We start from the raw sequence: 16522 nt of genomic DNA, 5'->3' as shown, positions 1-16522 counted from the left end.
ATCCTTTAAAATGTATTTTATTTGGACTTGCATACACTTGCATTGGCTTTTGATGCCTACTATAGAATCTTAATAATCACATAGCCTGCATTCAATTTTATTACTATTGTGTCTACCTGTGACAAAAATACTGATTTTATTTTAGACTCCTCTAAATGGTACCTATTGTTTTAATCTTTTAAAGCTTTAAGAATTGGGATGGTTTCTCTTCAAATACATATTTTATGAACCTCAAATTCCAAAAATATGTTTAATCATAGGCTACTCAGCAGAATTTAACCTTTTCAAAATTTGTATTTTAACATACTAGCATGCAAAGTTGATCATTGACAGTTAAAGAAAAAAAATCAAAGGAATTTCAGGCAATGGGTTTCTACTGAATACTCTGAAGTTGATTTGTCTTTTCAGAATACTTGCATGATAAACTAGATGAATACGTGAAACAATTTCAAATAGTTAAGGTAGTCCGACAAAAGGAAAGAAAAGGTCTAATCACAGCACGATTATTAGGAGCTTCAGTAGCAACAGGAGAGACGCTTACTTTTTTGGATGCACATTGTAAGTACATCTGTGCTATGTGTATGATCTATAGTAGTAGTTAAAATATGAGATATTTAGGAAACTGTATTGTGTTCATTTTATAAACCATCATTTTAAATTTTACTTTGTTTTAATTTCCTTCTCAGTGTTAGAAATGTAAACTTTGCCAAATTTACCTTTTAATATAAAATAAGTGTGGCTAAAGTTAATGCAATGCTGTCTAGAAGAAATGTTTAGTTGCTTGTGCCAGGGACTATAAAGAGTTGACAAAATTTAGAAAAAAATTGTCTAACTCCGCTTGGAGTTGGTACGAGGAAATGGGGAGCATAGGCTCTGAAGGGTTTGCATGTGCATTCTGAACTATAGCATTTGAGTGCTTTATAAACATACCTTAATTGTCATAACCTTCCTGTGCAGTAGCTAAGTACAGTTACTCTTATTGTACATATATAGAAATAGTTTCAGAGACAGATTAAGTGATTAGCGTAAGAGGGTGTCAGTATCTGAGCTGGGATTGAACCCAGGAGTCTCTTGCTATTGGTCCATGCTAGTTCACTAGAGCTCTCATACTGCGGAGCTAACTCTCCCTGGAACCCTAGGCTCCAGTGGTAACTAGGGTTACCAACTTTGGTTGGATGAATTCCTGAAGGTTTCATTGCATGACATTATCTTTTAATTAAAGATTAATTTTTAATTCCTGGGGTCTCCAGGACAATCCTGGAGAGTTGGCAACCCTAGTGGTAGCTCATCAGAGGAAGCAGCAAGGTTGTAGGCAGTTGGTGGTAGCTGAGCAGGAGCTTCTTGTGGATCTTGGGTACCATCGACCACTTTAGCACAGCCTACTACTGCTGTGAATTGATTTGTGGTCTTGCTAAAACTGAGAGATCCATGGCTGTGCAGGTTTCACGAATTTGAAAGGCCTATATGGTGAGTAAGTAACTTATAAATTTTAACATTGACAGACTTTCATATATGATGATCAGTTTATGCTGGCTTACACTAAAGGCTCTCTTCCCATTTGAATTGTCAGCTATTAGGAAAGCACTAACCAATACTTACTTTTTAAATAGTCACATTAATAACATTAGTCAGCTAGATCATACTAGTGAAATTTGATGTAAGAGTAGGAAAATCTTTTAAATACAACTTCTAGCATAGTCAAGAATTATTTACCAAGTATTTTCATGTTCATGAAACAGTACAAATTCTAAAATGATTGTTATGGAAAATCATTCCAAAATGCTTAAAAGTATATTTTGTTTCTCAATTACTTAGAATTGTATGTTCGAAATAAAATTTTTGGATTCACATCACACTTGAAGTCACAATTTATAGGGCCGAATCTTTCATTAATTATCTTCAGTCTTAGCTCTTTGATTGCAGACTATCTTTCGCTGTGTTTCTTTTTCATGCTTGTTGTCATCCCAGGGCCTAGCCCAATCTTCATTTCAGTCTCTCCTCCTCCTGGTCCCTTTTTTAGTAAAAGTTTGTTTTGCTATTTTTTTTTTTTTTTTAATGCCAGCACTTGTTTTTTTCTTCAGACACATGATCACTTATGCCAGAATCTAAGTCCACTCAGCAAAGTCCACTTAGGTGCCTCTAAGCTAACATTTAATCTTTTAAAGAAAAAGTGTGGATTCTACAAAACATGACTCTGTTCAGTAATAGTCCCTTAATTATTCTTTCATTGTGAAGAAAAAGTCCAGTGCTTCATTTAATTAATTCTTTTCTCTCCTCTCCCTCCCCCTCATCCCCGTAGGTGAATGTTTTTATGGCTGGTTAGAGCCATTGTTGGCACGAATAGCTGAGAACTACACTGCTGTTGTAAGCCCTGACATTGCATCCATAGATCTTAATACTTTTGAATTCAGCAAGCCTTCTCCTTATGGACATAACCATAACAGAGGAAATTTTGACTGGAGTTTATCATTTGGATGGGAATCTCTTCCTGAACATGAAAATAGAAGAAGAAAAGATGAAACCTATCCAATTAGGTAAACAGTTGAGCTCGTAGAATATTTGAAATTCTTCACTTTGCAAATTGTTTGCTAAAAAAATTCTAATTAGCAACTTCTGAACAAAGCACTTCTTTGCCTGAGGATGGGAATAGCAGCACTGGAATCAGAAGTCTTAATGTCTTATGATTTGAGCTCTTTCACTTATTGAAATATTTTCTCTAGATTTTATTTCTTTACAAGTCAAATTTTTACAAACAACTTTAAAATATAAATATAAACACATTGTCTTTCTCCCCTAGATTTTGTTCATAATTTCCCATAATTGCTTCCAGCAGTGGAAGCAGTGTTAGTCTGTCTACATGACCATTTCTATCAGTTAAATTTTTAACTACTACATCATCTAATTCCATTTTGAATTGAGTTAGATAATGTTGTGGTTAGAATGCCCGTAGCCTGTCTATGCTAGCACTCCCAATAGTGGATCTGCAGCTACAAGAAATTTCAGAGAGGGAAAAAATGCTAGTGTAGACACAGTTAGTCTCCATAAAGTATACTGGTTGAAACTGTCTCATTGTCAGGCACTTATTTAAACTCATACTGGGGCATAGTACTGTTTCACAGCAAGGTAACAAAAATATAGCAGAACCATCCCATGTATGTTACCAGAAAAACTAGACAAAGGAGGACTAATAGTGTATAAATGTGGGTGGAGTGAAAACAATTTTCCTGGAATGCAAGCACATTTTCTGTTTTCTCTCTCTCTCTTTCTGGTGTTTAGTTCTAAAGTTCATTGCATTGGTTTGTTTAAGTGCCATCCATCCTGATATCTTAAAGAACTCTTGATCTCTTGTCTGTCGTAACTCATTAGTAATGACTAATTATTATATGCCTATTTATAGTGTTTTATATCTTGCATCTTGGGAATGTATAATAGATTTGAATGATAGGTGCATTGAAAAAGTGTAGGGGGAGATTGAGGGGGAGGAAATACATACTTTTCATTAGCTCTGCTGCCTGGGCATCAGCTTTTTCTGTTTATTCATATTTCACATCTTGAAATGCTTCAAGAATTAAAAATAAAAAAACCCTAAGTGGGGACTTTATGGATGGTGGCAAGTTTGTTAAAATGTCCAAACTGAGAAAACAAGCTTGTTGTGTGTGCTGCTCATCATCTTACAAAGATGGCAGACACCCATATCTATCGACTACTATGTCCATAATAGTAATTTCTATATTTAGAAAGTCTTTTTTGACTTTCAAAAGGTTTTGTAAATAAAAGTTGACATGCTACACAAATGCTTTGATATACTTCAAGAATCGCTTAAACTGATGAGGGAAATAGCCTAAAAGTTATTTATGGCTACTGATCCAGGAAGTTCCACATCTGCATAAGACTGTTTTTCTTACATCTTTCGCAGAGTGACACTGAAGTGATGTTGCATGCTTGAGAATAAAGCCAGAATTAAAATGTTAAGGGTCACTGAGAAGATGGCAAATGGACCCTTTTTAGTATGGTTTAAGAAATTTTTCCGAGCAATCCTTCTCAGAGACCATATAACTGAATTCTGCTAGAATACCCACAGAGAAAGGTGAATCTCCCCCAAATTCCAGAACAGCTGGGGTGCTTAGTATCATGGTAGTGAATAGTCATATCTAGCCAGGCTTTAGGCTGAGCACCAGCATGGAATAACACACACAGTGGTTGATCTCAATATCTCAATACATTGGAAAGAGGCCAGACATCTTTACTGATGCCCTCTGCCCTTTCAGCAACTTTTTGTCTGCTCATTGGATCACAAGGTGCTGCCAACATAGTTTGGTTACTTATGGGGATGGAAAAATGCATAAAGTTTACTAATGACTTGTCTACATAGGAAAATGTATTGATATAGATATACAGCTATAGTTATTCTCGCATAACTCCTTGTATGAACACTTATTCTGGCATAAGAGTGCCTTTTTCCAGTTTAGTTTGTTCTGGAATCAGCATATCCACACAGGGAGTTACCCTACTATAACTGCAGTGGTATAATTATGCTAGTGAAGCTCCCCTGGTAGAGAAGCCCTTCAGCCAGTTTAAACCTTGCATCAGTAACTTACTTAATGGTTTCTCTTTTTGCAGAACTCCTACTTTTGCTGGAGGTCTTTTTTCAATATCAAAAGACTATTTTGAATATATTGGAAGCTATGATGAAGAAATGGAAATATGGGGAGGAGAAAATATAGAAATGTCTTTCAGAGTAAGTTTAGATATAATCCTATGTCTGGCCTTACGTCAGTCCAGTAAATGTGTCCCCCTAGTTGACTGATTCACCAGAGAGGTCATGGATTGAAAGAACATGAAGACCTGAGCTATCAGTAATCTATGGGCAGAAAATAATAGAATAAATAATAGGCTTGGTCACTATAGTAATAAAGTGTATTTGGATTTGATATCCAAAATTTATGCTTCCAACATTCACCTGTGGATTTGAATTTTGATTAACAAACCCCATTTTCTAACGTGATATGAACTAAAAGAAAAGAAGTACTTGTGGCACCTTAGAGACTAACCAATTTATTTGAGCATAAGCTTTCGTGAGCTACAGCTCACTTCATCGGATGCATACTGTGGAAAGTACAGAAGATCTTTTTATACACACAAAGCATGAAAAAATGGGTGTTTACCACTACAAAAGGGAGAGAAAACCTTTTGTAGTGGTAAACACCCATTTTTTCATGCTTTGTGTGTATAAAAAGATCTTCTGTACTTTCCACAGTATGCATCCGATGAAGTGAGCTGTAGCTCACGAAAGCTTATGCTCAAATAAATTGGTTAGTCTCTAAGGTGCCACAAGTACTTCTTTTCTTTTTTGCGAATACAGACTAACACGCTTGTTACTCTGAAACCGGCTATATGAACTAGAGCTCTTACCTGGGTGCTTAAGATGAAACATTAAAATTGTAAAGTATAAAGTATATGTTGTTTTTAGACTTTGTAAAAATTCTATCACCAGGTATGGCAATGTGGTGGACAATTGGAGATCATGCCTTGCTCTGTTGTTGGCCATGTCTTTCGCAGCAAGAGCCCCCATACTTTTCCAAAAGGCACTCAAGTGATCACACGTAATCAAGTTCGCCTTGCAGAAGTCTGGATGGATGAATATAAAGAAATATTTTACCGGAGAAACATAGAAGCAGGAAAAATTGTGAAACAAGTAGGTGGTGGTGGTATTAGAAATCACTCTTGCTGCACTGAAAGTTTTGGTGAGCAAAAGTTATTTATTGACAAAAGTATGTAAGACTTCTAGAAATTCTAATCAAAAGTACTAGGCAGGACAATGTTTTATTTGCTCAAATATCCAGTAAATAAAGATAGGTGTTTCACTTACTCTTGAATTCTGTTTGCTCTTTAAAGTCCTATAATTAGAGCTTGTAAAGTAGCGTACTCACCACACCTTTATGTCAGAGTACAATGCTGCAAGGAATCCTTGTCACCAGCCTATCCTGTAGATAGTTATACCTCTCACTGGGTCTTCTGTGGCTCAGTCCTCTGGCTCAGTCCTCCAGCCAAGTCCCATAAAGTTCAGTCCCCTTCCAGGGTAACTAGGTCCAAAAACCTCTTGGGGTTATTCTTAAGCCTGTCTTTTGGGGTCAGTCTTCAGTCACACCCTGAGCTTAATATTCTTTCCACTGCACTTTCATGCCCCTGCCTCAGGGGCTACTAGGGGAAACAAGGCCAACTCTCTAATCTGGCTTTTGGCCCAGAGACCCTGTATGAAGCAGCTAGCTGTGCTTCTTCAGACATGCTGCTGTTTCCCTGGGCCACTTCCTAACTCTAAGCCTCCTTGTGCTTTTTCCCCACACTCTGTGCTTAATACAGCCTCCCTTTAGTTCTCAGGCCCCTAGCATCTTCCTAGATCCTCGCAGCTTCTCCTTTTTCTTCTGAACTAATCCCTCTTTCACTCCATTGAAGTGTTTTTAACTACCCTAACTTAGAACCTCCCCCACAGGAACGTAACCTCCTCCCTGTGGAGCCTCTTGCCTGCTTAAACCCTATCTTTGCCCCCCAACCCCGTGGATTTCTCTCCACAGAAGAGTCCAGTCCTCTTTCTACTGAACACCTTGGATTCTGTATAAGATTCAGGTGTCTAATGATCCTTACCTAAATCTGCCCCCTCAGCTCAGGAGGCAATCAATCCATCAATCACAGGTGCACTAATTGGCTCTTACGCCTGTCACCTGTTAGAGAAGTGGTTAAGCCGCATCACAGAGCTGTTTGAAAAATGTTGATGATCAAAAATATGTTTTTGGTGGAGTAATAAAAAGTAAAAAAATGGATCTATTTCAAAAAACAGTTTTTCCAGGCCTTTCATTTTACCAAATGGCATAATTCCATTTTTACATCATAAAAAATGTTTTTGCTCATTTATACAGCTTATTAATAAAGCCCTTTGTAAGCAAAAAAAAATTGAATTGGCGTATTTTTATGAAAATGCTGGAAACTGATAAATGGTTTCATTGCCCAAAATTTGGTGACTTTTAAAAAGCTGCCTTTTGTTGCTGCTGCTGTTAAGCAAATGATTTGTGAACAGAAAGTTTGTAGGAAAAACTACAACTAAGTTCCTGAACAGTGGAAATGTATTAGGCAACCATCAGGCTACTGAAATATCTTTGCCTTGAGATAGAAGAAACACTGACACTTAATTGAAATTTGTTTTCTGCTGTAACTACTCCATCAGTGGTTCTCAACCTTTTTTCATTTGCAGATCCCTAAAAATTTTCAAATGGAGGTGCAGACCCCTTTGGAAATCTGTTGTCTGTATATAGAGTTGAATTCTGTTCAGTCAGTTTTCAGTCTGTCTTTCGTGGACCCCTTAGACTTAGTTTGTGAACCCAAGCAGTCCTTGGATCACAGCTTGAGAATCTCTGTACTACACCAAAATATACAGTAAAACATCTAAAATAGAATAATCTGTTTAGATGCATTTTCACATTTATTAATTTTGTTTTATAACAAAGTATCTAGTGTGAGATTTGAATCTTGTCCATGTGTACCTTTTTAGGCTGTAAACTAAACCACGGTTAGTAACTTTGGGCCAAATTCATCCCTGATGTAAACCACCTAGCCGAGGGGTGGGCAAGCTACAACCCGTGGGCCACACCTGTCCCGTGGGACTGTCTTGCCTGGCCCCATAGCTCCTGGCGGGGGAGGCTTGCCCCCCGGCCCCTCCCCCACTAGCCCCCCTCCCCCGCAGTCACGCCAGCAGCACGGCTTGTGCCTGCCCACCTCCCAGGCTTTCCAATAAGCCTGTCCTGCCGCTCTGAGCAGCCTGGTAAGGGGGTGGGGGAGAGGGGCAGGAGGTCCCGGGGGGCAGTCCAAGGACGGGGGCAGTTGGATGAGGTGGAGTTTCGGGAAGGGGGGGTGGTCAGGAGACAGGGAGCAGGGAGGTTTGGATAGGGGGTGGAGTCCCAGGGGGTCCTGGTGGGGGGGGGGGACAGGGAGCCGGGGGGCTGGATAGGGGGTTGGGGTCCTGGGGGGGGCAGTTAGGGACAGGGGTCCCAGGAGAGGGCGGTCAGGGGACAAAAAGTGGGGGTTGGATGGGTCAGGGGTCCCGGGGGGCCTTTCAGTGGCAGGGGTGTGGCTAGAGGTCGGGGCGGTCAGGGGAGCTTAGATAGGGGGTGGGGTCCCGGGGGGGTTGTTAGGGGTGGGGGTCCTGGGAGGAGGTGGTCAGAGGACAAGGAGCAGGGCGGTTGGATGGGTGGGGGTTTTGAGGGGGGCAGTCAGGGGGCTGGAAGTGGGAGGGGGCGGATGGGGGCGGGTGGCAGGCTGTTTGGAGAGGCATAGCCTTCCCTACCCGGTCCTCCATACCGTTTCATAACCCCGATGTGGCCTTGGGCCAAAAAGTTTGCCCACCCCTGACCTAGCCAGTTATTCCCCATGTTATAGTTGTGCATTTGATTTTTCTTTCCTAATTGAAGTATTTTGCACTTATCTTTATTGAATTTCATCTTGTTGAATTCAGACCAATTCTCCAATTTGTCAAGGTAATTTTGAACTCTAATTCTGTTCTTCAAAGTGCTTGCAACTCCTCCTAGTTTGGTGTCATTTGCAGATTTTATAAGCACGCTCTCCACTTTATTATCCAAGTCAAGACTAACCCCATGCAGGCCCCGCTAGATATACCTTCGCAGTTTGACAACAGCCCTAAGCCCTGCTTAGCAATGAACGGAATATATTCCTTCATTAGTTTTGTATCCCAGATCAGAACAGAAGCAGTTTAATGCTGTGTTTTATTTCATGAACGGTACATGGACGGTACATACACACAGCATTAAACTGCACTGCATATGTGTGTGTATCTTCCACTACATTGCCTTACTTTGACAGCCTCACATTTACACTTAGACTAATTTATTGTTAACCTAATGTAATGTGTTAGATTTTCTTAACATAATCGGTATTTTCATAACTTATGTGGTCCAAATTTAGGTGAAAATTTGATTAAAAAAATAAAATCCAACTAGCTTTTTGTTCAACTTGGGAAATTTTCAGTAAAAATCAGTAAAAATTGAAAACAAAGGGCCTTATATATTGCTTAAATAGCAACTTGTCTGCCTTAATAAGCCAATGTTTCTCTGCTCCCTGTTGCCACTGAGGACCCTTACAGCACTGCTTCAGAAGAAGCATGGGTTTGCTCTGCCTGTAGCAGTTGGAAGTATGTGCAAGAAGTCAATGGTACTTTGTCTCTATAAGTCAAATAGATGCAATTTTTATGTATTAAATTATTAAATGCTGTTTTCTGTTTCAACCCAGTATTTTTTTAAAAGATATTTATAGTTTTAGATTTAAATGTTAAACTCAAGCACTTGTTTAGTGCGACTCCCCAGGGCATCTTCATTAGTTATATAAATCTGATTTATTAGTGTTTTGGGGTGTTTTTTCCCAACAGAGAACATTTGGAGACATCTCAAAAAGACTTGATTTGAGGCAGCGGCTACAGTGTAAAAATTTTACTTGGTATCTAAATAATGTTTATCCTGAGGCATATGTACCAGACCTGAATCCTCCATTATCTGGATTTGTGAGTGTATTTCCAATTTTGGTTAATTTCTGTTTCACTATATAATCCTACCACTAAAGTTTGCCTGATTTCAACCCTAAAGTAGAATAAAAAATAGTACTAGCAAGTTTAATTCAGTTATTGTTAGCATGGTTCTAGAATTTCCCTGACTAGTGTGGGAATTCTTTTCTCCAAATTTTGCTAGAAGAACATTCTTTAGACTGATTCTTTTAACCTTGTGTATACTGGTATTTTTTATGAAAATCTCCCTCATCACTAGCACTGATGTAGCTCCACAGGTGCCCTTTTTACTTGACTGATGTCTGATAACCCTGTTCAGATGGTAGTAACATTAGTACTCCTATATTTTCTAGCTCTGAAGCGGCTGCAGCAGCAGTGTTAGTTAAATGGTGAGAGATTTTTCCAGAAACTGTCAGTATAAATGCAACTTTAGATGGTCTGTAAAGTGGTTTTCAGAGAGAAATCCCTGCTCAAACTGATGAGGGAAACTGCTAGAATCCTGTTTTAGCTTTTCCCACAACTGTCTTTGGCTCCTTCCACACTGTCTCTTGCATGTGGATTCCTTCTCAGCACTTATCTATAAGGCCACAATGTTACTCCTCACGTGTTATAGTCCTATATTAGCCTACTAATATTGGTTAAGGTCAGGTGCATTTGGGAGTAGTGAATGTTTATTGTAAACTATTTTGTTTTAGCTGTCTCCTACAACCTTAATAGGTTGCTTGCCTTCTTATATTGCCAGCTGTTCAGAATATAGAATATGTCTACTTGAGTGTGTGCACAATGCCTAACCTATTGTCGGTACTATCAGAATACAATAATGAGGTTTTGTCTAGCAAAGATTTAACTTCTAGTGTGGACAGGGTTGTACATTTAAAGATGGAACTTTAAGTAAAATAGCTGTTTACTCTTTTTAATTGTTGGCAAGTTTTAAATAACTTAGTTATATGCAAAAATAACCTGTTTTCTTCAGTTAAAAAATGTAGGTAGACGTCTATGTCTGGATGTTGGCGAAAATAACCATGGTGGCAAACCATTAATTATGTATACTTGTCATGGACTTGGGGGAAACCAGGTAAAATGTTGTTGTACTTAATTTCTTTCGCAGCTAGTCCACACAGCTATAACATATCCCTATCCCAAGCTTAATTTTCCTTCTAGTAGTATTGGCATACATATTTTAGTATGAAGATAAGCTAATGGTTTTTGTTACCTATATATTCTTGCATGAGAGGATAGTAAATGTAAAAATTGCAAGGAATTTTCTGTGATATTTCGCTGTTATGGTTCAATTCTTCAAAATTGCTTGCACAAAAACTGCACATGTAACTTTAGACAGACAAACACCCAGGCGCATTCATACAAGTGAGAAATTGCATACACTCACAATGGTATTTTTACCATAGAAGTGGTTTGAAATTAGTTAAAAGAAATAGCTTTGGGTGTCTTCACCTATAATAGCAGAAGCTGACACTGCAATAATTGCAAACTGTATTACGGAGGACCATTTCTTTTGAATTTAGAATTTGTTGGTGCAAATTGTTGGTGCAAATTTCTAGTATAACTGTATTCTCAGGACGGGTTAAACCTCCATTTCTGAGGTTACTGGGCTACTCAGTAAGCGTTCCCTTAGTGGAATTTACAGGGGCACACTTCTGAAAGTGCACAGAATAGATATCTCAGCCACATGACACCAGTTCACTGGCTCTGTCACACAACTTGCAGTTCTTCCTCATTTGACGTCTCTGCTACAGAAACACTTCTTTTCCCCCGCTTTTCCTTTGTAAATGTTATCTTGACTCTTCTTTTCTCTTATTCTTCCTCCTACTGCTTCTTTCTCTGTCACCAGGACTCACGCTGTCAAGGAGGAAGCCGGTGGGAAACTGTCAGTGCATGATCGAACAGCCAGGCCTGAGCTACCTGCCCTGTCATGCTTACAGCTTCATAGTGGGAGGTCAGAGTGGTCTGCCCTGTGCCAATCTAGCATTTTGAGAAATATAACATTTTAAATTCCTGAATTTCCCAACAGGAGCTCTTCTTGACACACAGCTCTTGGGGCACGGATTGCCTTTTAATGTGTGTTTGTACAGCATACAGCACAGTGCATCTCTGATAGAGGACTCAGGTCCTCTAGCCACTACTGTAGTGTTAAAAAACAAAACAAAAAAGAACTGTCTATGCTGCTTTCTTAAATGCTGCCTCACACAGTCATTAGTAGTAAATGTTACTAAAACCACTGTAAACATCAGTACGTGTTTAATAAAAATAGTTGTAACTGAAAAGTTATCTCACTGCTGATTTGATACCTGTTTTTTTTCCTCAAATCTTTTTTTTATGTCTCTTTTTCTCAGTAAAATCATTGGATGTTATCTATGGTATATTCAGTTGTTAACAGTATTTAACAGCTGCACAACCTAGGAGTCTGATCCTGCACCATTAAAGTAAATGGAAATTTTCCCTATTAATTTAAATGAGAAAAGGGCAGTTGTAGGTCTGGGCTAGCTGACTTGCTATGTTACACAGCATTTTCCTTTGGATCCCATTCACTATGTTACTTGAGGGATTATGATTCTATATTAATCTCTTTAGCGATTTACCCAACCTTGGTACAAAAGCATGGTATTAAAAGATCTGCCACATAAAGGCCGAGTCTGCCATATCTACTTTAACAATTTGTCTTGGTGAAGTGAAGCAAAATTGCACATTTTTTTTTCTGCTCAATCATAATATTCTGAATCTTGTTAAAATTCTTTTAAAATCTGTATTTATAATAGATGGTGCTGGTAGTGATGTGTGCAGTTAAAGATGCTCAGCACTTCCTGTTATAACAATGCATTTTCTGTTTATAAACTTTGTTAAACTTTATTGGTTTGGGTTGAAATTTTCCATGCTGGGTGTCTGCCTCAAGGTAATTTTTTTTATTTCAGCAAAAATGGTACAGCTATATCTCAGAAAGATTAGGGAAAAATACTAAACTCCATATTTAGCAACTCTGTTTTGGAGTAGGGGCTTAAAATCTGGAAAGGTGGTCATACTGATATTGGGGATGTGCCTTTACAGTCCCTATAAAAACCTGCCAAAACTTGGCTGACTTTTGACTGTCTAAAATCTCTGTTAAGCATATGCTCAGTAGAGATATGTTAGAGTTTGTGAGCTAAATTCTGTGAATATTCCATGTACACTGAGCATGCTGCATCCCAGGTCAGCAGGGGCTGAAGAGGACTTTCTCTGCAGTTGTTCCTCCTGGAGATCAGGGGCCTTCGTGATGTTGGGTTCAGGAGCTGAGAGCAAGGAGTCTGTATTCTCAGTGCTCCCCCTGCTAGGGTCCAGATAGTGAGGAGGAAGCTGACTGACTGGAGTGCATAGGAGTGAAGAACCAAACTTAGTGGTATAGGTTGGGGTGGGGGAGACTGGGGTGAAGAGCCTTAGGGAGATGTGGGTGTGGGAGACCTGAAGTTGAAGGGATGAGGGAGATCATGACTTGGCGCTGATGAACAGACTGGTATAATGAGAGAGATGAGAACAGAGGAGGCTGGAACTGTAACAAGCACCAGCTGGAAGGGCTAGCTTTTAGGTGGGGACATAGGCAGAATTTTCTGGAATAACTAGAGTGCACTCCCATAATAACCCGGGATTCCTGAATCTTAGTGTTCTTCTGTGGTCAGCAAATGGTTGTGAAACACACTGGCAAAATGTGTGCCTACATATCCTTTTAGTGACTAGCCTCCATAGAGGACAGCAATCTACTATTGTTATCAGCTCCTCTATGACAGAGGTGGGCAAACTATGGCCTGTGGCCCACATCCAGACTGTGGGACCATCCTGCCTGGCCCTTGAGCTCCTGGCTGGCCCCTGGCCACGCCTCTGCTGTTCCCCCTCCCCCACAGCCTCAGCTCACCGTGCCACCAGCGTTCTGGGAAGCGGGGCTGCGAGCTCCTACTGGGCAGCATGACGGTGGGGCTGGCTCTGGCCAGGCAGCGCAGCTGCCAGTCCTGCTATTCTGTGCAGCATGGTAAGGGGGCGGGGAGGTTGAATAAGGGGCAGGGGATCCCGGGGGGCAGTCATGGGACAGGACAGGGAGCAGGGGGCAGTTGGATGGGGCGGAGATTCGAGGGGGGGGCGGTCAGGGGACAAGGAGCGGGGGGGTTGGATGCGTTGTGAGTTCTGAGGGGGACATATGGGGGGCGGGGGCCAGGCTGTTTGGGGAGGCACCCTGATGTGGCACTCAGGCCAAAAAGTTTGCCCACCCCTGCTCTATGAAGTCAAGTGGCTGAGATCTGTGCTGTGGACATAAAGGTTATAACCCTGCTAATGAACCAAGTGGGAATCAATACATTTCCACATGATGGAATTTGTTTTTTTCAGTTGCTTTTTAAAAAAATGATAGTAAATTACATAGAAGAAATACATTAAAAATCAAGTAATCAAAAGTGCTAAATTTATGCTTTAATGCTAAAATTAAAGTTGTGCATGCAACCTTAATTTGGCCCCTTTTATGAGGCAGGGGCCTATGGAAAAATAGTAATGTGATCATATAATAAAAGATTTTATCATAATTCAGGGGGCTGAATTAAGGTTGTAACATAGTTTTTTGTGTAATAATTAAAAATACTAGTTGTAATACTTACTAAGTTTCCATGTAAGCAAATGTATATGAATATTTAACTTATGTAAATATTTGCATAACATGCATGATAAATATTTGAACCTGGATTCTGTGTTTAAACTGTTGGATAACAGAATGATACAATGTTGTATGCAAGAGTGATGTAGGAGTATTGGTCCCTGGATATTAGAGAAAGAAGGTGTGTGAGGTAATATCTTTTATTGAACCAACTTCTGGTGGTGAGAGAGACAAGCTATTGAGTTAGTTTTCCAGATCTGAAGAAGAGCTCTGTGTAGCTCGAAAGCTTGTCTCTCTCACCACCAGAAGTTGGTCTAATAAAAGATATTACCTCACCCACCATGTCTCTCTAGAATGATACACTTTTTTTAAACTTGACTTGTTTTTGTCATGGAATTTCAAGGAATTAATTTAGTTGCTGTGGTTGCTTGTTTCCACCTAATATATGTTAAAATGTATTTAATTTTTATTTATATAGTACTTTGAATACTCTGAACACTCTGAGATTCGACATAACATTCAGAAGGAGCTTTGTCTGTATGCTTCTCAAGGACCAGTGCAGCTTCAGGTCTGTAACTACAGAGGTAAAAAAACATTCACCCCTGGAGAAGAGAAGTGGGAACTTCGAAAGGTACTTCCAAGCAATTTATGCAGTAAATGAAGATGTATCTGTTTTAATTGAAAGAAAAGATGATTTTGATCAATTACGAGTTGCTACAGGGTTAACACGACTTTATTTATAGCAAAAGACAAGAATGGATAGCTCAGCCCTGGGGAAAAAAGTGTATAGACATTTTCACCTTTAGGTTGCAGATTGAAATACAGCCCATTCTGTTGGCTATGCTGTGGCAAATGTAAAATGACGGCCTCAGTCCTGTCCCAGTGGAGAAATGTCCACATCACAAAAAACTTAAACAATTGGTGCACTAGCACCCATGTAGAACTCTCTTGGCGGAAATGCCAAGGCTCAACTGGGCATAGAGAATGGACTTTTCTTTCATCCCTAGAAGTGGCCCCTCCCTGACAGCTTGATATAAATTTGTGGGACAATGTGGGGCAGTTTGTTGTGCCATTGCATGCTGCTTTACCTGTTTGAATAAATAGGGTTTCAGTCTCTGAGTCTACCTGTTGGGCCCCACCCTAAAAAACTAGCAGTAAATTCACAAAAAATTACAAACAAACATTTAAACTTACTCTGTGTGTTGTTTTGTTTCCCTCCCTTCTCCTCTCTAGGATCAACTGTTACATAATGCAGCATTAAATATGTGCCTTACGGGAAATGGAGAACATCCAAGTTTGGTATCCTGTAATCCATCAGATCTATTCCAAAAATGGGTTTTTGGCCAAAACAATTAAGTACAGCTACTTATAACTAGGAAATATTTGGTTAAAAAGATACATCCGCTTTGTTAAAAGGATATATGCACACTTCATTTTTTAAAATGATGCAAAGTTAGCTAATGTAAAATATTCCAAGAGCAATTTTCTTATTTAAAAAAGTATAAAATTGCACAGTTGCAAAGATCCCTTAAGCATCCGTGTAAAAACTACCAAAGAATATTTTGAGGTCTCCACAGGTAACAAAAATGTTTACAATATTTTGGAAATTTAATTTCCACAATAAGCTTAGCTTTTTATATTAACCACTGATTTTACAGATACTGTAATCTCCTCTATTTTGGGATAAAGTGTAGGGTTTTATATATTCTCATTTTGTAATGACTGCAGAAAAACTGGTCAATGAAGGTCAGGAGATGGATCTTCGTACAGTGTCTGGAAACTATTGTGCCTTTATAAGTGGTAATATTGTTTTAGCACTCAGTTGTTTGACTTTTCTGCTGACAGTTTCACTTAAAGAAAAGTAAATGAGAAAGGAAAAATTTAAAAACATTCTTAGCACTTCTCTCTCCAATTTTACACACTTAAAACAATATTTGGACTCCCGAGATGAAGCCAATGGGAAATCTTAACCCACTCAATTTCTAGCACATCAATCTTTGCTGAATGCAAGAAAAAAACTCCTTCAGAATTTTTATTGAAGTATGTAATTCATATATTCTTTAAATGGAAAATATGTATTGTCCTGGTATTAATCTTGTATGCTTTTTTTATTTGAATCCAATACACGTTACTGTTTTTGCCAGAGATTTCCTAAACTGCAGATTTTTTTTGTATTTGTCATAGTTCTCATAAATTGCAGAACATAAACCTATTATTTGTTGCTAGCGCTCTGTTCATTACTGTTCTTTTATTCTGTCAATAAATGTTACTGTTTTGTCTGCCTGTCTTAGTGATTCATGTAGTGTCTACTGTACGGGTTTCTAATGCGTATATGC

General features: G+C 39.1%; 2 protein-coding genes across 4 annotated transcripts in view; one reads left to right on the top strand and one right to left on the bottom strand.

Moving 5' to 3' along the window:
* GALNT3 (polypeptide N-acetylgalactosaminyltransferase 3) overlaps positions 1-16465 on the top strand; it is a 50455-nt gene extending 33990 nt beyond the window's left edge. For both annotated transcript variants that reach the window (XM_048869926.2, XM_075117909.1), the window contains exons 4-11: positions 409-558; positions 2300-2534; positions 4621-4738; positions 5495-5695; positions 9431-9562; positions 10536-10637; positions 14665-14817; positions 15420-16465. In XM_048869926.2, the coding sequence (XP_048725883.1) occupies positions 409-558; positions 2300-2534; positions 4621-4738; positions 5495-5695; positions 9431-9562; positions 10536-10637; positions 14665-14817; positions 15420-15542 (1214 nt within the window). In that variant the 3' untranslated portion in view covers positions 15543-16465. The remainder of the gene's footprint in view (positions 1-408; positions 559-2299; positions 2535-4620; positions 4739-5494; positions 5696-9430; positions 9563-10535; positions 10638-14664; positions 14818-15419) is intronic.
* The window catches only part of LOC142068284 (zinc finger MYM-type protein 1-like), a 29027-nt gene that overhangs the window by 3720 nt on the left and 8785 nt on the right, over positions 1-16522 (bottom strand). Inside the window, exon 1 of one of the 2 annotated variants that reach the window (XR_012664364.1) lies at positions 5413-5548. The exons of the other annotated variant lie outside the window; for it this stretch is intronic. The gene's annotated coding sequence lies outside the window, so the exon portion shown is untranslated. Of the gene's footprint in view, positions 1-5412; positions 5549-16522 lie in introns of those variants that run through there. 2 annotated transcript variants of the gene reach the window in all.

Source organism: Caretta caretta, chromosome 11 (genome assembly GCF_965140235.1).
Source record: "Caretta caretta isolate rCarCar2 chromosome 11, rCarCar1.hap1, whole genome shotgun sequence".
Classification (NCBI taxonomy): domain Eukaryota; kingdom Metazoa; phylum Chordata; order Testudines; family Cheloniidae; genus Caretta; species Caretta caretta.
Note: the sequence above shows the minus strand (reverse complement) of the source record. Positions and strands in the feature narration are given on the sequence as shown.